Here is a 21,692-nt window from a genome sequence, read left to right on the forward strand (position 1 = left end):
GTGTATGGCCCTGCCAGCACCACTCCATTCAACAAACTTTTGACTTTTGTTAAAAGAGCCCATCTGAAAATTGTCAGCTGAACAGCATCTGCATTCATTCAGGTGCAAGCACTGTTTGGGTATTTTGAAAGGTGGTGGTTCCATCTGTCAGCATACAATAATTGAGCAGGGAGATTCGTCCTTCTGCACGGTTAGTGGAGCTAGGAATCTGTTAGAATTCTTTCACTCAGCTCACAGGCTGGGCAGAAGCATTCTATGGGGTTGATTTACGAAGACTGGAGAGTGCAAAATCTGGTGCAGCTGTGCATAGAAACCAATCAGCTTCCAGGTTTAATTGCCAAAGCTTAATTGAACAAGCTGAAGTTAGAAGCTGATTGGCTACCATGCACAGCTGCACCAGATTTTGCGTTCTCCAGTTTTAGTAAATCAACCCCTATATGTGTAAGTGTAGCATAAGGCCCCATTCACACTTATGTGATAGTGGAAGGTGTGTGATATTGTGCACAACCCTGCACTGCATGAAGAGGTGATGTATTCTGTGAAGCCATTTATTCTAAATGGCACCCCAAAACACACCACCCAAAGCAGGCCCACTAAATCACATGGAAACTTATTGCCATGCATTGCAGTGCACTGGGATTTGGAACAAAAAAAAAAAAATAAAAAAAAAAAAGGAAGGAGGTGCCTGCACTTCTTATGCAAGATTTTTTTTTTTTTGTGCATAGGGCAGCCAGTTGAAATAAGTAGACTGTCCTAACCACAGGTGACATACATTTTTGCCCTGGTGAATATTCTCAATTAGACCAAGAATACATTTTGAGCGGTTACCAGAACAGCAAAATTTCTTCTCAATTCCAAAGACCACCAATGCTCAGAAACGAAAGAATACATTACATCACTTCCAAAGTTGTAGTCTGTTGTATGAGAATTTTCATAACTATAGTAACCTCTTCAATTTCCATTTGAGACTAGCATGTAATAAAAAAAAAACAAAACAAAAAAAAAAACACGAACAACCATTCATCCGATATTCTGAACATGTGTATGGGGCTTTAGGCTCTGTTTACACTTGAGTGGGTGAGTGTGGGGATTGCAGCTGTTCCAATAGATGTGGTGGCAAATGTTTAAAGTGGTTGTAAACCTAAGACTTGAAATACGAAGAAAGCATATACCTATTTTGCACCCGCAAACGTGCTGCGGATTGAGATGCATCGGGGTGCCATTAAGAATGAATGGCAGCCCCGCACGTCTCTACAGAGCAGCGCAATTTGGGTGTGTGACCAGCTGCAATTCCTACACTCACCCGCTCAGGTGTGGAGCCTAAAGCCCCATACACAGGTTGAGACTAATGCACGAATGGTTGTCCATCTTTTTTTTTTTTTTTAAAAAGAGGTTACTAAAAAAGTTATGAAATTTCTCGTATGACAGACTACAACTTTGGAGGAGATGTATTGTATTCTTTAGTTTCTGAGCATGCGTGGTCTTGGTCTTCCAATTTTTTTCCTGACAAATACTAAAGGATAAGTTCACCTTTTAGTAAAAAAATAATAAATACACATACTTTTGCAGGTAAAAAAAATATGTGCATTTATTATTTTTGGCTGCAGAAACCTGTAAAGCATTGCAGCAGCAATCAGATCACTGGTGCCATGCAGGTCTCCTGCAGATCTGTCAGTATATCTGCTTGCCCATTTGGGATGTACCAGCAAGTAGATATACTGACAGGAAGAATGAATGAACTACCACAGCACTCCACAGTGCCATAGTAGTTCACTGAGGACTACAAGCTGACAGCTGCTAAGGATGTTGGGACTTGTAGTCTCTCATTCACAGAGGACTGTGAATGGGCAATGCAGCCAGGCAGATTGAGGCGCGGGGGCTGGTCTAATCGTAACAGCTTATGCCCTGAATATGTTACGACAGGTGAACTCATCCTTTAAATGAAAATTGTACGTTCTGGTAGCATATGAGAAACACTTTCATGTTTGTCCCTTTGGGTAATTTCACGACCTGTTGTGATTGGGTCTGGAAAGCTGTGTACTAACGATCAGATTATCATACGATCGACGTAAAAGTGATCAGGCAATCTGGATGGAAAAACAAGAACAGGATCATGGCTGCAGACGTTGATATAACTGCTTGCCAACCAGGACGCTTACATACATACACTGGGTGGCAAGCAATGGCAATTAAGTGCCTACTAATTTTTTTGATTAATTTATAAAAAATAGTTCTTTGCAGCAATGTATATATTTAAAATTTGTCATGGGGGATATTAAAGCGGTAGTAAAATGCAGCATAAAATCACATACTAGCACATTATGAAGGATTTACCTTAAAAACAAATCTTTCCATTGGCGCGCTGTCACCACTGCAGAGGCTTCCATCTTCACCTGGTCTTCCTTCCGGGTTTGCGAGCTCCAGATGTCTGACTGGCCAAACCATGATGAAGTCAGTCCTGCACAAGCGTACGGGAGTCCTGGGCCATGGCACAGTACTCTGAAGGAATTTATTTTAGAGATTGAAAGGTGGGGAAAACAATGATCGTTTCCTGAAGATTTCAGCAAATGTTTGTTGCACATTACAGTACATTGTAATGTATACACAGTAATACTATGGAGAGACAGGTGCCCGTATAGCTGAAGGGACTGCATTTCAAAATGAGCAACAGTTAGGCTGGCCATACATTATACAATTTTCTTGAGATTTTTGCTTTAGATTTACCAAAAAAACATATAATATGAGGTCAAACCTAAACAACACTTTCAGTTATATCCAATTAGGTAGTCCCTTGCACTACACAGTTAAAGGTAAATCTGAATAAAATAGGACAGAAAATTGTATAGTGTATGGCCAGCCTTAGGGCTCGTTCACACCATGGTGCAGAGACGTCAATTTTTCTGTACGCTTTCTGCAAGGGCACAATAAAATCAGTTGTTCGCTATGGGCCCTCTTCACACCACAACACTAGTATCACACACAGATTTTTTTTCTCTGCAGGAATCTGCACTGTGTATAAAAAACTCATTGAAGCGTGCATGAAAACTACAAGTGAAATCTGCGTGTCAGCTTCCATTTGTTTTTCTGCATGTATGGTGTGAACAAGGCCTTAAAAACAGCCCTATTTACAAAAGCAAACCTGGCATAACAAAAATATGGGCATTGTGGTAACTTTTTTAGTTGCTAGTTACCGTGTCGTTATTGTGATTCTGGCTTCTATACTTAGTGGGTCATAGACCTGGAGCAAGTGCCAAGCTTTTCCAAGCTTGTTCTGGGTCATTGAATGACCAATTGGTGAAGCCGGATGATGTGTAGAACAGATCACCAGTATCCTAGACAGCTCCCATAAATTCATCATGACAAGCTTACTTAAACCTAAAAGGGTACCTGCTGTGTAGTATACTGGATAGAGCAGCCTTTTTCAACCAGGGTGCCTTCAGGCCTCTTCAGGGGCGCCTTGGCAAAATGCCTAAAAATTGAACAAAAACTGCATACAAGCCAGCAGGTTGAATCAATCCTGCCTTTAAATATACAAAGCCACAGGTTTTCATTGTGCAATTTTATGTCATTTTAGCTGCTGGCATCCTAACAACCAATGACATCCGTTGATAAGGAGGATGTCGGGTGCCTACACAACATCCTCGTTTGCCCCTCTCCGTCAGTACTGGTGTCACATTAGCAGAGTAAGGGAGAAAAACTGAGGAAGACACACTGGAATACTAGTTAGTACCAGTGTGCAAAAGGTATATTTGCTTTGGAAGAATAAATTGTCGTTAACATTGGGTGTACTATGTGTGAATAGTTTTTTTTATATTTTAGAATGGGGGGGGCCTTGAAAGTGTCAGAATTTTAAAGAGTGCCTTGACCGAAAAAGGTTGAAAAACACTGTGATAGAGCAAAGACAGGCACCACTGGATCTCCCATGTTCTCAGGCTGTAAGTTGGCAGGCCAAACAGACCTGGTATAGCAGAGACTGAAAAACATATTGGAGCAGATTTATCAAACCTAAAAATGAAAGGTAAAAGGTGTCTTTCTAGTACGTCAAATTATGTATGTAAAACCAGCACCAAGGACATTAGAGCTGGATCCTGCTTTCAATTGGCAAGAACACCTTGCATCCATTCACTTTCATAGCTCAGTCTGATTGTAGGCCTGCAAGACAGGACGCTAAAACCGGGCCAAATGGTAATGCCAGACAAAACATTTTAGGATAGTGGAGAAAGGTTCAAACCCAACAGGAACACGCAGAAATAAAAATCTTCCAGAGATTCTTATATTTCCTTTATTAATATAAAGAACTGTTTTCATTGCTGTATGTGTCCCCATTGCAGACATCTGTCTTGTTGTCTATTGTTACTGGGGCAAGAGTTGAGGGAAATACTGGTTTGTGGGGACATGAAATGTATAATCAACAATTCTAACTGTTCCCCACTATATAAAAGCAATTTGGAATTATATCTTGGTTCTCTAGTACAAGGTGGAAGGTTTAAGACTTCCTGAGTCTATTGGACTACCTGCTTCCACCTGAATGTATTCACTTTAGCAGGGTGAGTACTGCAGTAGCAACTCAAAGTAATCAGATTATTTTTCATTGTTTTGGCTAAACTCATCCCATAAAAAGCTAAAATTGATTGGATGGTGAGTGGATCTGGATGAGTCTGTGGCCCGCACACATCTGGCCCTATATAGGTAAACACACATATGTGTAGTTATCAGTGTACAGATGAAGTCTGTCATTATTCTGTGCAGGCAGCTGAATGCAAGCACTCACCACTCCAAGGGACAGAGATACCTTTGCTGATTTTCCATGCTGTACAGCTCTCTGCACCCATGTGAATGAGCCCCTACTGTATGATATTCAAAAGCTTGGGAGTGACACCTGTCACTCCTGGACATAGAAATATGTTTGTTTTTCATGACGTACGGCACTCTGAGCCTAGATGGTTCCGCTACAGTATTGCAAGCGGTACCTAGAAACGGCTTTATTAATTATAATTGCATCAGTGTTGATGGGGGCATCCCTCCTGCAGAGCTATTGTCTTCTGCTGTTGGGGAAGCTTCCCAGGCAGCAAAACACAGTACTCACTGCTGACAGCTATAACCACCTGCAGGCTTGCTGTACTGAAGTCGATCGATGGATTGACTGCAGTACAACGATCCAGCCAGCCCATAGATGGATCTAATCTTGGACGGTTCTGCAGGGGTTTGATCAATCTATGAATGCCTATATTTTAGATGTTCAGCTTTACTGCCCCAGGACTGCAATCTAGGAATCGCAGCAACAATAGGACTTCTACCCGAGGCTAGAAGTGGTTATCATGTCACATGCCTCTTCAACAAATCAAAGCACCTTCTATGGGCAGTGTCCTGAAAATAAGCATTACCAAATACTGTACAGCAATCAAAGGAAAGCGAACCTATGCATGTATATACGGGAATACATTATATTCCAGGTATACGGTCATAGGATGAGCTGATCCACTTGTAATAGCAGTGAGCCTTTCAGGATGTCAGAACAGAGGGCAAAGACTATTATTTTATATAAGAGGACAAGCCGTGAATATAAAAAGTGTTAATTTGAGAGCCAAAATAGTACCCATTATTGAAATAGGAAATTAGGTGCCTTTTTTGCTGGGATTCTTTAAGCAAAAAGGCTAGTTGACTGGTTGTTATATTACCCCACAGTCTTCATTATAATCCTAGTAAGTGAACTGGGACAAGTCAGTGTAAGAAGTCATAAATCCATATTTACATACCTGTTGCAGGAAAGTAACTCAAAAGGCATAAAAAAACAAGTAGGACAGCACATTAGCCAGTAACCTGCATCTTCAGAAAGAGGAGCAATGGTGGCCTCCATGTTTTGCACATGAGAGGTTTAAAAAGGACATGTTTTATACACACACTTTTTTCTTTTCACAATTGTGTTACACCATTGAACATTAGATCCTCCATTTGTTTTATAATAATAATAATAATACAAAGTGTACAATGTTAACCATTATTTCATTGGCCCCGTCACAAGGAGCATTTAATATTCCCCAACACTGCACTGTAACAGGGTCAGGGAAGCCACTCATTAAAATACAAAGAAGACAGAACTTGTCAAATGCATTAGTAAATCTGTAGTTTACATATGAATTTTATTGGACCACATTCTAATTGGGTGAGGTCTTGTCATTGCCTACCTCATCCATTCAGAGAATGCCTTACATTCATTAAAAGAAGAAAAAAAAAAAAAGGATGAGGAAAAACTTTCTTGTGAGACTGCCAAATGAGTGACCCCCTGTGGTTACTATGCAGAAAGACAAGTGCTTGGTACTGGATCTGGAAGAGTGCCATTGCTGTAGTAGAAGCAACAGGAATCGTTCAGATCTGACATAGTATGACAAAGTATTTATTCCCCTTGAAATTTTCCACATTTTGTCATGTTACAACCAAAAACGTAAATGTATTTTATTGGAATTTTATGTGATAGACCAACACAAAGTGGCACATAATTGTGAAGGGGAAGGAAAATGATAAATGGTTCTCAATTTTTTTTTACAAATAAATATCTGAAAAGTGTGGCAGGCCCCCTATTCAGCCCCCTTTACTCTGATATCCCTAACTAAAATCTAGTGGAACCAATTGCCTTTAGAAGTCACCTAATTAGTAAATAGAGGCCACCTGTGTGTAATTATTTCTCAGTATAAATACAGCTGTTCTGTGAAGCCCTCAGTGGTTTGTTAGAGAACATTGGTGAACAAACAGCATCATGAAGGCCAAGGAACACACCAGACAGGTCAGGGATAAAGTTGTGGAGAAGTTTAAAGAAGGGTAAGGTTATAAAAAAAAAATATCCCAAGCTTTGAACATCTCACAGAGCACTGTTCAATCCATCATCCAAAAATGGAAAGAATATGGTGCAACTGCAAACCTACCAAGACATGGCTGTCCACCTAAACTAACAGGCCGGGCAAGGAGAGCATTAATCAGAGAAGCAGCCAAGAGGCTCATGGTAACTCTGGAGGAGATGCAGAGATCCACAGCTCAAGTGGGAGAATCTGTCCACAGGGCAACTATTAGTCGTGCACTCCACAAATGTGGCCTTTATGGAACAGTGGCAAATAGCCATTGTTGAAAGAAAACCATGATTGCAGTCCGCGAGAAGCCATGTGGGGGACACAGCAAAAATGTGGAAGAAGGTGTTCTGGGCAGATGATACCAAAACTGAACTTTTTGGCCTGAAAGCAAAACGCTATGTGTGGTGGACAACAAACACTGCACATCACCCTGAACACACCATCCCCACCGTGAAACATGGTGGTGGCGGCAGCATCATGGTATGGAGATGCTTTTCTTCAGCAGGGACAGGGAAGCTGGTCAGAATTGATGGGTAGATGGATGGAGCCAAATACAGAGCAATCTTAGAAGAAAACCTGTTAAGAGTCTGCAAAGGACTTGAGACTGGGGCAGAGGTTCACCTTCCAGCAGGACAATGACCCTAAACGTACAGCCAGAGCTACAATGAAATGGTTTAGACCAAAGCATGTTCATGTGTTAGAATGGTCCAGTCAAAGTCCAGACCTAAATCCAAATGAGAATCTGTGGCAAGACCTGAAAATTACTATCCAAAGACGCTCTCCATCCAATCTGACAGAGCTTGAGCTATTTTGCAAAGAATGGGCAAATATTTCACTCTCTAGATGTACAAAACTGATAGAGACATACTCAAAAAAAGACTTGCAGCTGTAATTTAATTGCAGCGAAAGGTGGCTCTACAAAGTATTGACTTGGGGGCTGAATACAAATGCACGCCACACTTTTCAGATATTTGTAAAAAATTTTGAAACCCATTTATCATTTTCCTTCCACTTCACAATTATGTGCCACTTTGTGTTGGTCTAGCACATAAAATCCAAATAAAATACATTTACGTTTTTGGTTGTAACATAACAAAACGTGGAAAATTTCAAGGGCTATGAATACTCTTTCAAGCAGGGTGTGTATAATTACATTGGCCAAGCTGATGTAACTATACAGTAAAATGCATACCTAAACTTTAAAGCCAAACATTTGTTTTATTGTTTGGTTTTGAATAGAGGCATTACTAGATAGCAGTAAAATAGGATAGGAATTCTAAATTATTCTTTACTCTATCCAAAAAAAAAAAAAAAAAAAAAAAAAAAAAAAAGGTTTTGGCTAGACAAGCACTATGAAGAATAAAACACTGACACGGTGTTAAAGAGGTGCTTGTCTAAGTGTGCCCTAAAGTCAATGTTTTTGATGTATAATGTAGTATCAGGGGGTACATCGTAGTGGGCTGACAGCACAACTCACAGTACTAACTGGATCATGTAGGTAAAATGGATTTTTTTTTTTTTTTTTAACATAAATCCCGTTTCCTTTTCATTAACATACTAGCAAATCAAAATGCAAATAACTTACATTGTTAAATATGAAAACTAATCTTCACTCTTGCTATAACTTGGCAGTTAAAATTCAAAACAATTAAAATTTTGAGTACTCCACATATATACAAGTTCAACTTTTCTTTATGTTTTACAGGCTAACATGTATTCTCTTTGAGAATGCTAACAATAAATGACGTAAAGACATAGTGATCTATGCAAAATAAACATGTACATGCATGTCAGGCTACAAAATTATCACTGCAAATGAATTTACCAACTAGCTGGTTAGAACAAACAAGATAATCCCAAAACAGTCACAAAGCATCCCTGGCAGACTGTTTAAAGTCCTGCTGAACTCTGGAAGCTGTGCCCAAAAAAGACATGTAGAGGGCAAAGGACTAGTCACCAGTATTGCCTGTGATTTCCCTACAGGAAACTTTCTTCCATTACTGGGTTTCTGTGTGGTGGTGGCCATCTTGGTGGAGGCAAAGCTTTGCTTCCTCTTATCAGTCTCCAGCAAGAACAACCAGCATGAAGGTAAATAAACCGTCAGGCTTTAGAACCACTTTAATGTAACGCTGTTCAAACCTATCTTCAATGGTCACGTTTTTCAGATTTTTTTTTTCACAGAAAAATAATCTACTTCTTTTAAACTTTGCTTAGAGGCACAGCATTCCCTTCCATGTTATTTTTTGTTTAATGCTCCTTACCTTAGTTGCTTGGCTATCCTCAAAATACATACTCACATGCATGCTAGACCCAAAGTCTCCATCTTCTTTACTTACAGGGATGAATGCCCCGAATGCAGAAAGTCCACTCAGGTCACACTCTGAGATGCAAGTACCACTCGGGACAGCATACAGCAGTTGCCTATTTTAACCTGTCATTAATTTTGATTTGCTTCCAGCACCGGGCTATAGGCTGCCCCCCAGCCTCTTGGGAACTGAAATGCACCATTTTTATTTACACTGTACCACCAGTATGCATGAGACCTAAAGGAAGGCCCATAGCAAATGGATTCAAAATTGTGAAATGAGGGAATCTGATCATTTGCTAGAGGCAATGCACAATTTCCTTCAGAAATGTTCATACAAAAAGCCCAGAACTGCTTTATAAATGTGGACTACAGCTCCATACATGTAGTCACTCTTTGTTCTGGAAGTCCTGCCACAGGTAATAAAAAGGTGTCCCCTGTAAAGTCTTATATCAGCAGTCACAATACAATCGACAGGGGATCAGCCATTTCAACGAAAAATATTACTAGAAAAATACCAGCTAGAATGGAGCTTGGCTGCCACGGGCTCCACCTCAACTTTTCTGTGCACAGCTTTCAATATATTAGGGCCAATCACCTGCCCTTTTTTTTTTTTTTTAAAGTGATCCAAATCACCTCTGTACAACAATTAGATTACTGGAAGCCTGTTCTGTAGTGATTTAGTGGCCAGCAGGAGGAACCACATCATGTAGCTGGGGACCAAGCATCTGACACAATAAAAGAGCTCTTCAGGATAACAAAGGTTTTACCACCCCATCAGTAAGAAAAGTATCAAGTTTCTCCTTTCACAGACTTTTAAATGATCACATTTTTGTACTGTGGCCATGGGGTTGCTTTAGGGGGTGTGTCCATCCAAAACCGATATTGCTGTCTCTGGTAGATTAGCCACCGGCTTCTTCCATCTTTGGGTTGTGGAGGCGATGCCTGCAATCTGTCACCCTTGGTATTTCAGTTTTGCTTCAGCAAAAGGGAAATTGACTTCCTACTGCATTCATTATCAAGAATGAAAATACATGAAAAACGGTTTGAGTGGGACCCCTTTTGCAATGACAAAGCTGGGAACCCCCCCGTAATCCACCAAAGATTCTGGGAGATGGGAGGTGTCTATGGGCAATTATACTTTCCAGCATCCAGGAAAACTAGAATATCTGTTTTGATGGACCAAAGTATAAAGTTGTGTAGCCGCATCAAGCAGAAGTTAAATCCCAACTACTCAGCCTGTCTAGAGCTGAAGCAGAATCCACATCCTTTATTACTCTTTGCAAGGTCAGAAGAGGTGAGTGGTGCGTCATGCTGCCATATAATGGCCTGTATTAAACAGGCTCCCCACTTCTCCCAACCATCTTTCTGTACCTTTTTCGACACTGTAAGGAATAGTGCACCAACTCTGCACAGGCTGAGCAATTGAGATAAAGCTTTCTGCGTGATACAGGTACACTACTATATTTTCAGCATCGCAATATATTGGCTGCCTAATTTATGATGCATTTTTGTTAAACTACAGTCATCCTTTAAGGCCCAGACCCATACAGTGTTTTTTTACATTTTTTAAATACGGTCGAATAATCACTATGACTCACTTTAATCTATAGCAGATTTTTTTTTACTTGGTTGTAAAGGCTCAAGATTTTTTAACCTAAATGCATTCTCTGCATTAAGGTAAAAATCCTTCTGTTAGCAGCCACTGTTAAATACTTACCTGAGCCCGATCTTGATCAAGCGATGTGCATGAGAGTAAAGGCTCTCCCAGGTCTCCCTCTCCTCACTGGCTGAGGCATAGCAGCGGGAGCCATTGGCTCCCACTGCTGTCAATCACAGCCAGTGGGGAAGGAGCGGGCTAAGCCATGCTCTGTGTGTTTTATACACACTTAGAGCTGGCTCGGGGACGAGCATGCACGAGTACCTACAGGGAAGGCCGCTTGCTATGGAGGCACTTACCAAGGGGGAGGGGCCAGGAATGCCAGTCAGGGACCCGAGGAGAGGAGGATTGGGCTGCTCTGTGCAAAACCATTGCCCGAGCAGACAAGTATAACATGTTTTCAGAAAGTACAGGAAATTGTACTTGTGACTCTATGCTCCATCAGAAAGGTGTTTATGATATACACCAGTTCTGGTGTTGTGTGCCCTCTCCCTCTTTGCCATTCACAAAACAGACTCTGATTATGCTGCAGCCATGCTCTGTGAATGGCAAAGCACAGAAAGGCGTTTAGGCACAACACTGGAAGTAGCATCTATCATAGACACTGTACCACTGCAGCGGGGAGCCGCCAACTACGTCTCCCTGTACTTTTTGGCATCAGCACAGTGGAGCTTAGAAAAAGTTATGTGTGAGAAAAAAAAAAAAAAAAAAAAAAAAATCAGTGATGGATTAAAAAAAACATCGCAAAATAAAAAAAATAAAAAAATGTGTCTGGAGCTGGGCTTTAATAAAGGAAAACAATTTGTTTACAGACAACTTCCCAGATGACCACTCAAGCGCACTACAGTTTCTGCAGTCTTTGATGCTTCCATGTCATAGCATGCTGATGAAAGGGGCACGAAACCCCAACTAACAGATAAACGGAGAAAAGCAATTAGGACTGCCACACATTCACAAAGACTGAACCAATTCATATTTAAGACTACTGCCAGCCAGGGTACATGCAGAGCTAATTCTCAGAGATACGAGGGTTACAAGCTTGATGTATATTTGCTGCCAAACGTTTCCTAATAGCACAATGGCTTATAAACTCTGTACAACTTAGCATCCACGCTAATGCTGAATTAAGTCTTTCAACGTCCAATCGGTGACTGCAACTTTCCACTGAGGGCTGCCAGTATTCCTTCCTGTTACTTCCAACAATTGTGATGCAGCTAGTAGAAAAAAAAAATTAACTATATTTTCTTACAGCATAATCTCCCAAAATCACATATTTACAGTATTTAGGCTCCCGCGATGGTTTTGACTTCTTTTAGAGCATTTTATGAGAGAAGTATCTTCTTAAGAACAAATGTCATCTATCCATTCTGTCCAGGATATTCATTTGTTTGTATCATGTGTCATATACAGTCCAAGCTGAGCAGTGCAAATGGCAAGTACAGTCAAAACACATGAATGTCCATATTTCATGAAATTCACTTAATAAAGAGTCCTAAAATAAAATTTAAAAGAGAACAGCGGTGGCTGCACCAAATGGAGGGTGATGGGAAGGGATTTGCAGTGGCCTTTTTAAAGTGAGGTCCTAAATGGATTCATGCTCACAGCAACATGGTGTAATGTAGCAACCAGGTGTATGATAATACTGACATCCTCATCCTATACACGCCTCTGTCAACTAGTTCAAAAGCATTATCTACTCCGCTCTAGAACGGTTTCATACAAATAACACACAGACCTCAACATATACTAGGTGGATTTGCACAGGACGGCTCCATGATCACTTGCAGGGTGGTGGACTTGGAAATAAAGAATTGCCATGCCGCGTAAGGTGCCTTTCAAGGTTATCCAGGATGGAGATGGTAATACGCAGAACATCCACGTTGGCACCTGCGTGGTCTCTGATATTGTGCAGTTTCATCAAACCGCCCTCTTCAATTAGCATGCTGCAGTATCGAACAGCTGTAAAGAGAGAAGCAAGAAGGTTATAAAGAAACAAGAAATTTGCACAACAAATGCATACACTAATCCGCTAGAACATTATGACCACTGACAGGTTACATAGATAACATTGATTATCTTGTTACAATGGCATCTGAAAATGGGTGGGATATGTTAGTTAGCAAGTAAACATTTTTATCCCGACGTTGGGGGGGGGGGAAGGGCAAGCTTAAGGATTTGGGCAACTTTGACTACCGGGTCAGAACAACTCCAGAACTGCAACTCTTGTTGTGGGATGTTCTCGGTCTGCAGTGGTCAGGATCTACCAAAAGGGTCCAAGGAAGGAAAAGCAGGGGTTTTAACCAGGGACAGGGTCATGGGTGGCCAATGGGTGGCCAAGGATCAGTGATGCACTTGGGAAGTGAAGGCTGGCCATTGTAGTGTGATTCAATGTAAGAGCTACAGCAGCTCAAATTGTTGACAAATGTATTGCTGGTTCCAATAGAAAGGTGTCAGAACACACAGAGCATCGCAGTTTTCTGTGTATGGGGCTGCGTAGCTGCAGACCAGTGGTATCCATGGTGACCAGTGTCCACAACCAAAAATACCTACAATGGGCACGTGAGCATCCATACTGGACCACAAGAATAATGGAAGAAGGTGGCTTGATCTGATGGATTCAAGAATGGTTTGAGGAGGTCAAGGTGATGACTGGGCCTCCAATTTCTACAGATCTCAATCTAATTGATCATCTGTGGGATGTACTAGATAATAATAATAAAAAAAAAAAAGTCTGATCCATGGAGAATTTAGGGGATTTGCTACTGATGGTTTGGTGCCAGATACCACAGCATACCTTCAGAGGTCTAGTGGAGTCCATGCTTTGAAAGGTTTGGACATAATGTTATGGCTGATTGGTGTATATTGGCACAAGAGAGGGCTGTTTCTCCCAGTACAACTTGCCCAGGGTTACACAATTTGCTTGTGATTTGTCCATGCAGGGTTTTAAAGACCAGTCCGCCTACAGAATACATACTCACCATTCCTGAACCCACCTACTTCTCTGTTCAGCCACCAGTTATAGAGGAGCCAATCACCAGCTATGTCAAGTGGGGGCAGGCACACAGGTAGCCCTGTGTAGCCCAAATCTGAGCGCTTATTTAGGGCTGTATTGGGATACAGGCAGACAATTACATAAAGCAATATACTAGCATGAGACTGCACCACTTGGCCTGTACAAGATGGTAACAAAATTTAAACAAAGCAGCACAAGCAAGGAATGAAGGTGCATCTAATACTCAAACAATATTTTGTAGATTGCAGTTTATCAGTTATTAGGTGTGGTGGCTTAGTGTTTGCTTTTTGGGCTTTCCCCCCCCCAATTTGTATTCACAAACGCTGCCAACACGCCAACACGCCCTGTCCTATGCTGACAGCCTCAAAAGTATATCTATCTATATCTATGGAGTCTGGACAACAAACATCCCCCACCACTACTATATAGGGTGGAGGTGTTTACAGAAGATAGCTTAGAAAACTGATAACATTGTTCAAGACCTCAATTCAGTGCACAGAAAAGTTAAAGGTTGTCTAAACACAAGAATAAAAAAAATAACATTTTCCATTACAGAAAATACCTGTTGATCTTGTCAGAAATGCAGTGTCCCTACCACTTCTTATGAGCTATACAGAAGTATATCTTCCTTTCACACTGAACCGCATGAATAGATCAATCCCTCTACTGGGCTACTGCATTCTGACAGCCGTGGGCAGGCACTTTAGTCCACAATTTTCCAGCAGGCGCCTTTAACAAATTGTAAATTGAACAATTGACTTTTGTTGAGCAGAGCTGGCAGGGCCCGTTTCTAATGAACAATTTGCTCAATGTATGGCTGGCTTTACAAGAACATTACAAAACCAGGAAAGATCAATAAGATTTTTTCAGTACTTGCAGAAAATGTTCTTGACCTGAAAAAGAAAAAACTAATGCAGCCACCACATCTAAGTGCTGGTAAGCTGCAATATATTACATTTTTGTTCTAGGGTTTTGATTACTTTAAATCTCCAACTCATACAATCTTGCTGCAGAGTCGTATTTTGGAAGGCATATAGTACCCACATTGTGCAAAGTAGAATAACAGCATAACAAAGTTAACCTTGCATCGCATAAAATGAAAAGATGTTCCACACACAACACAAATATATCACAAAGCGAACAACGAGTCTTCCAGTAATACATACGATTTTTGCTGCAGACGTGCTGCATAGCCCATACAGCCCAGAGCTGCACACCGGGTGTGCGGAAGCATGCCAGCAGTGGGAAGAAAGGGTTAAAGGACCTGCAATGAGAACAGGTGGTCAGTCTAAATTGCTTTGTCCTCAAACAGCCATAAAAACCAAACTCTATTGATAACTGTATTCACTTTCTGGTGTTCGGGCCTGTTCACACTGGTGTGCTTTTTTCCCCCCGCTAAAAAGCACCTTTTACACCACGACAAAAGTGCTTCAAAATGGATCTCTGTAATCTCTGCACATGATCACGCTGCAGGTGAGCTGCACTTTGAAAACCTGTATGCTGCATCTTTGGTGCCGGTTTCAAAATGTGCATTTAAAAAAAACAAAACAAAAACACCACACACACCTTCCATTGCAGGTCAATGGGAATGCATCAAAAACGCAGCACGATGCATTTTGTGAGTCACTTGTCCATGCTGGAAGTCAGGAAAACAGAAAATGCACCAAAAACACATTCAAACTGGGTTAAAACCGCAATATACTTTTCTTCCCAAAAAAGGATACCATGCTTTTAAGCGCTCCAGTGTGAATGTAGCCTAAACCAGGTTTGCTGAATCTATTATCTTCCTATATTTCTTACTTGCAGCAGTTTGTGCCTCCACTCTCTGCTTACAAAGCCATAGAGATGGTGTCTCTCACAGATGGATTTCCTACTTATGTTCTTAACACTATAAAGAACACTATACACCACCTCTAGAACCACAAGACCCTACAAAAAATGGATGAAGTTGGCTTTAAATTGTGTTGCGAAATCAAGCAATTGAAAAAGCCCTCCAGCAAGGTAGTCTTGAAACTTTAAAGAACAGGTTCACCTTTCATAACACGTTACACCCATATTTACCCATATCAAAATTCCCGCTAGCTGTTGCTCATCCACAGTGTTCTGTGAATAAGAAACTGCCGTGTTAGTTCATTGATTTTTCCTGCCAGTATATCTGCTTGTCCATACATCCCGTACGGGAAAAACAGATATACCGACAGGTCTACAGGAGACCTGCATAGCACCAGTGATCTGCTGATAGCCAGTGCAATGTTTTACAGCAGGCCTTGAAATTTCCCCAAGGGCCATCTTGCTGAGCAGGCTTGAAGCTTAGGCCGGATTTGTCATTGGCACTGGAGGAAAGACTGCTCAATAGCGGAGCGCAGTGAAAGCAAAGGAAGGAGTGAGTGCTGTGCTCTCTGTCTCACCCTAGAGTGCAGTACCCGGCTCTGTGAGTGAACAATGAAGTACTGCAATTTTTTTTATAGGGATGTGCGTGGGTGTGTGTGTGTGTGTCTACCTAATTTCAGCTCACTCTGGTCAGATGATCCTCTATGTCAGCCAGTGGTGGCTTCAGAGGAGAGAGCTGTTAACAGCATGCGTGCGTGTACATGTGTGTGTATGCATGTACGTGTGTGTGTATGTACATGTGTGTATCTGTACATGTGTCTGTGTGTATGTACATGTATGTGTGTGTGTGCGCGCGTGTATGTATGTACATGTGTCTGTGTATGTATGTACATGTGTGCCCATGTGTGTGCGCATGTACATGTGTGTGTATGTACGTACATGTGTATGTATGTACATGTGTCTGTGTATCTATGTACGTGTGTGTGTACATGTGTCTGTGTGCATGTATGTATGTATGTACGTACGTGTGTGTATGTACATGTGTCTGTGTATGTACGTACGTACGTACGTACGTACGTACGTACGTACATGTGTCTGTGTATGAATGTACATGTGTGTGTACACATGTGTCTCTGTGCGTGTGTGTACAGGTTTCTGTGTGTGTATATGTACATGTCTGTGTGTGTGTACAGGTTTCTCTGTGTGTGTTTGTTGGTAATTTTTAAGGCCTGGCTAGTAGCGGAGGACTTGAAATTTTAAGCCCTGCTTTACAGGCTCCTGCAACAAAAAATAAATACTCATTTCCTCACCTGCAAAAAAAAAGTAAAACATTTTTTTTTTTTTTTTTTTTAAGCAAAAGGTGAACTTATCCTTTAAGTATTTTAACCTGAAAATACCTTGCAGCTTCCCGTTTAAAACTCATCGTTCATGTTCTTAAATCTTCATGTCACATCCACAATATTGCTACATCAAACTGAAAGCACATACATAGCACTACTGCACAAAGTATTATGTACAAAACTGAGACAGCAGCAATATATTGGATCTTACCTATAAGCAACCATCTCACATTCTGGTGTTGGCCAGCCAAGTATGGCAGAATGCTGGAAAAACATAAAATCAAGAAGGCAGTAATTACGAAGCCTGAAGTTACACAATCTTTCGAATCTGAAGAGGCAAAAGCATGCCATTGCCAACTTCCGTCTTCAGCTGGAAAGTGCAGTCAAATGCTAACTATACCTAAAAATACGACTATCCCCAATCTGAGCCTATTCTAACTACCGCATAAAGGAAAGACGTGTATACTTACCTATTCTGAAGGCACTCTGATCCGGCTACATGATCAGCTCCCAGTGGCTGGCTTCAGGAGAGAGGAGGGACAGCAGACAATGGATGCCCCGTAGTAAACCTATGGGTAATGTAATGCCTAGGTAGTGATATCTGTTGTCAAAACTCTCTCCTCTCTACTGAAGTCAGCCACTGGGGAGATCCTGTGACTGGACCCGAGCACTCTCAGAATAGGTAAAGGTTTCTTCACAGTAAGAGCTGTGAAAATGTGGAATAGACTCCCTCAAGAGTTGGTTCTGGCCAGCTCAGTGGATTGCTTCAAAAAAGACCTGGATTCTTTCCTAGATACACAGAATATAACTGGATACTAACATTTATAGGTAAAGTTGATCCAGGGAATATCCCATTGCCTCTCGGGGGATCAGGAAGGAATTTTTTTCCCAGCAGGAGCAAATTGGATCATGCTTTGCTGGGGTTTTTTTTGCCTTCCTCTGGACCAACTGTGGCTATAGGATTATCACTTTTTTTTTTCTGTGGTTGAACTGGATGGACTTTTGTCTTTTTTCAGCCAGACTAACTATGTAACTATGTAGGTAAGTATATACATCTTTCCTTTACAGGATAGTTAATATAGGCTTAGAATGGGGGTGGGAGCAAGTTTAGGTATAGTTAGCATTTGACTGGAATTCCACTTTAAAAAGGACTTTGTCATGAGAGTAGTATGGGGGCCATTACAGCCTGACTTCAGAAAATGCTAGAAGCCTGGCTGCGTCTGAATTCAGTAAGTTTCTGGCACAGACTTGTAACAAGCATAGGCCAAAAAGGAATGTCAGGAAATTGTCAGAACTACTTCGTCTATGCTTGTTCCAGGGTCAGTGACAGCATTGACAGTGTGCACCTGGATTGATTCCTTTTTCAGATAAGTCTTTCATAACGTCCTAGTATGTGATACATACTAACACATTATGCCATTAACTTGCACGGGGGCCAGATTTTCTCCCAGGATTGACTACCGCTTTAAAACTGAATCCAAATAAACTGTCAAACACAGAAGAAATATATATAAAAAGGGAGCTGTCTTACCTGCCAAATCATATGTACCACACAGCAAAGTTTTCTGTGGCAGATCAAGAGACCTGATTTTTCTATGCTGCAGTTTAATGATACTTATAAGTCCCTGACCCACTTGCACTCGAACCCACTGTAGCTAAACAGTCAAAAGGAAAAGCAGCAGACTAATAATAATAAGCTCATCACTCTCGTCACTCTGCTCTCTTCTCCTATCAGTATATTCCTTGCAGTGTGGCAGCTTCTTACCCTATTCTGTGCTCCGCTGTGCAGGGACTGCAATAGACTGACACAGTCAAATGCATTTACTTACACTTTAATTTCACTTGCATATAACATAATAAAGGTAATTATGAATACAAAGCTGCATTAATTTGTTTCCTTTAGATCGGACTATATTTCAGACTTAATTAAATGGACTCCCATTGCCTACTTCATTCTGAAAATGCTAGTTGCTTGGTTGTCTGCCTTTAGTTCTAGGGCTTTTTCACACCATGGTGCAGAGACGTCAGTTTTTCTGCACGCGTGCTGCAAGGGTACAGCAGAATCAATTGTTCTCTATGTGTCCTGTTCACACAACACTAGTATCAAGTGCAGATTTTTTCTGTGCAGGGATCTGCAACGTGTATAAAACTCATTGAGGAGCACATGAAAACTGATGTAGACTGATGTCCCTGCAAGTGAAATCTGCATATCAGTTTCCATCAGTTTTTCTGCATGCATGGTGTAAACGAGCCCTTAGTGCCTGGAGTAAATAATCGAGCAGATAATACTATCCGCTACACAATGACACCATGGCCTGCATTTTATGACAAACTCACAAAATGCAGCAGAGAACTCTGTAATTGGAGGAGGGACCAGTCACATGACTGACAGGTCATTGTGACTGGGTTATTTTTTTTTTTCTTCACACAATTCATTCTAATAGTGTTAGCTTGCTTTGGAGTCCTGAGACCAGCAGAGCATTGAGCACTTTATAAACTGAGCCTGAAGCCTTCGTAGTCTACTGTGAAGTAGGACAGTAAGGTAAACATGATCATGTGTGATGTTCTACTCGGTCTACTTACCAGTTGCTCTAGCAGCGTTTCCCTTAAGCCTGTGCTGAGGGTCCAGGTCTCTTCTCCCCGGGATACTAGATGTGCAATGATTCCCGCTGCAAAATAACTGACCTCCACCTCTACACTGTGCAAAAGCTTGCTGATTTGATCAATGAAGTCCTTCCACATGAGCTCCGAGTGCAGCTCCTTCACCTCCGCTATATTATTCTATAAAAAAGGTACAAGGAGGGTTTGTAAGTTGAATAGAAAAAAAACACACACACTTAAAAGGGTTAGTTCCCCTTTACCAATAAACTGCCTATGCAGGAGTCTGTAGATAAAAACAAACTGTGCAGCTCTTACTGAAGTTGACGAATATCCTTGCTTTAGGTGTAGGCCATTTAAGTACCTCGTGAAGCCTGACTGGAATACTACCAAGACCTTGCTAAGTGAGGCCTAGTCATTTCTGGCACCTCCACCATCACAAGAGAGCTCAGAGCTACTACATTAGGGGAGAGAAAAAGAGCATGTGAGGGGGTCTGAATCAGAGAAAAAGGTTACTCCTGTGATGATTGGAGTGAACAGTAATGACTAGGTCTCGCTTAGCAGCGTCCTAGGAGTATTCCAGTCAGGATTCATGAGTTATGTAAATGGTCTACTCCTATAGCAAGGACATTATTCAGTCAGAGACACAGTTTGTTTTTATCCACAGACACCCCTTATCTGCATAGACAGTGGTTTGGTAAAAGGTGAACTATCCCTTTAAAAGACGAAAAGTAAACACACACACACACACACACACACACACACACACACACACACACACACACACACACACACACACACACACACACACACACACACACACACACACACACACACTCTCCAAAACTGGTTTAGAGGCACTCATGGGCCTTGCAATAAAAACACTGCTGTGTTTGATCTTCCTCCTCGCAAGACCCGCGAGGGCCTCAAAACCAGTTTTGAAGAATATATTTATTTATTACACACATACATAAATACACACGTTCATACATACCCCTGATCAGCCATAACATTACAACCACTCACCATAACCTGTCAAGGCATGGACTGAACTCTTAAGGTCTGAAAGACCCATATGCAGCCAACTGTGATGTGCTGTATGTCCTCATACCTTTCGGTTGGAACCAGCATTAATTTTTTTAGGAAATTTGAGCTACAGAAGCTCTTCTATTGGAAAAGCCACATGCATCAATGAGCCTTGGCTGCCCATGACTTTGACCACCGAAGAACGAGAGAGAGTGTGTGTGTGTGTCTGTGTGTGTCAGGCGGCGATTCTTCAAGCACTTCAGTAACCTCCATGCAGGTAGACAGCTCTACAGAGTGAGTATCTGCAGGAGCCTGGCATTGCACCTGCAATCCACTGCACATTTCTTTTACCTGCAAAATCATTTGCATTTATTATATTTTTACAAAAGGTGAACTTAATTATTTAAATAGTGGTATATGTTTTCTGTTCTATAGCATATTTCCTGAGGTAGGCATATCTTCATTAATTTTCTGACTAAAGTTCCACTTTGAAACAAAACCACTAAAAGGTTTTACATATAAAATTAAACAACATTGGAAGTCATTGCCTGCTCATTTACAGTTAATAAGTATTTCTACATTGCCCCAGGCCTTGAATGCATTTGCTTGATATCAGTGGAAACACAAGCCTAAACATTGCATACAAGCAGTGTTCTAACACGATTACCAGGAGTGCCAGCACACATGCAAGGAGCAGCTCCCTAGACTGGTTTAGACAAGGCACAAAATTACTGGAGCGGCAAAGCTCAGAAAACTGCCAAGACACAAACAACATGAAGCCATTGTCTCTTTCTTACCAGCAAACCCAGAACTTTCTGCTGGATGGACGACTCTGAAGGAAAAGTCTTAAGCAAAAAAGAAAAAAAAAAAAAGTAATTAAACTGTTGAGCATAAGCTTTAAAAACCAAAACATTTAACTTTTTTGTTTGCTCCCCCTTTTTGTCTTAAATTGTTCTGTGGTCCTAAATCACTTCATGCCGTGGGGTACCAACACTGCTCCTTCACAAATACAATACAATGAGTGTTGTCTCTGGCAGGATCGTCGGGTGAAAATAAAAGGGGTAAAAAGCCTGAGAAA

General features: G+C 41.2%; 1 protein-coding gene across 1 annotated transcript in view; it reads right to left on the reverse strand.

Annotated features, from left to right (window-relative positions):
• Window positions 1-8,516: 8,516 nt before the first annotated feature.
• Window positions 8,517-21,692, reverse strand: part of ZYG11B (zyg-11 family member B, cell cycle regulator) — a 71,294-nt gene continuing 58,118 nt past the window's right edge. Inside the window, exons 10-14 of the mRNA XM_089666577.1 lie at window positions 21,412-21,459; window positions 19,574-19,771; window positions 17,202-17,254; window positions 14,987-15,084; window positions 8,517-12,766 (exon numbers count right to left, since the gene is read on the reverse strand). Coding sequence (XP_089522703.1) covers window positions 12,585-12,766; window positions 14,987-15,084; window positions 17,202-17,254; window positions 19,574-19,771; window positions 21,412-21,459 — 579 coding nt within the window. The 3' untranslated portion in view covers window positions 8,517-12,584. The remainder of the gene's footprint in view (window positions 12,767-14,986; window positions 15,085-17,201; window positions 17,255-19,573; window positions 19,772-21,411; window positions 21,460-21,692) is intronic.

This window comes from Staurois parvus, unplaced genomic scaffold, assembly GCF_062004578.1.
Source record: "Staurois parvus isolate SC_StPar_1 unplaced genomic scaffold, SC_StPar_1.0 ptg002753l, whole genome shotgun sequence".
Classification (NCBI taxonomy): Eukaryota; Metazoa; Chordata; class Amphibia; order Anura; family Ranidae; genus Staurois; species Staurois parvus.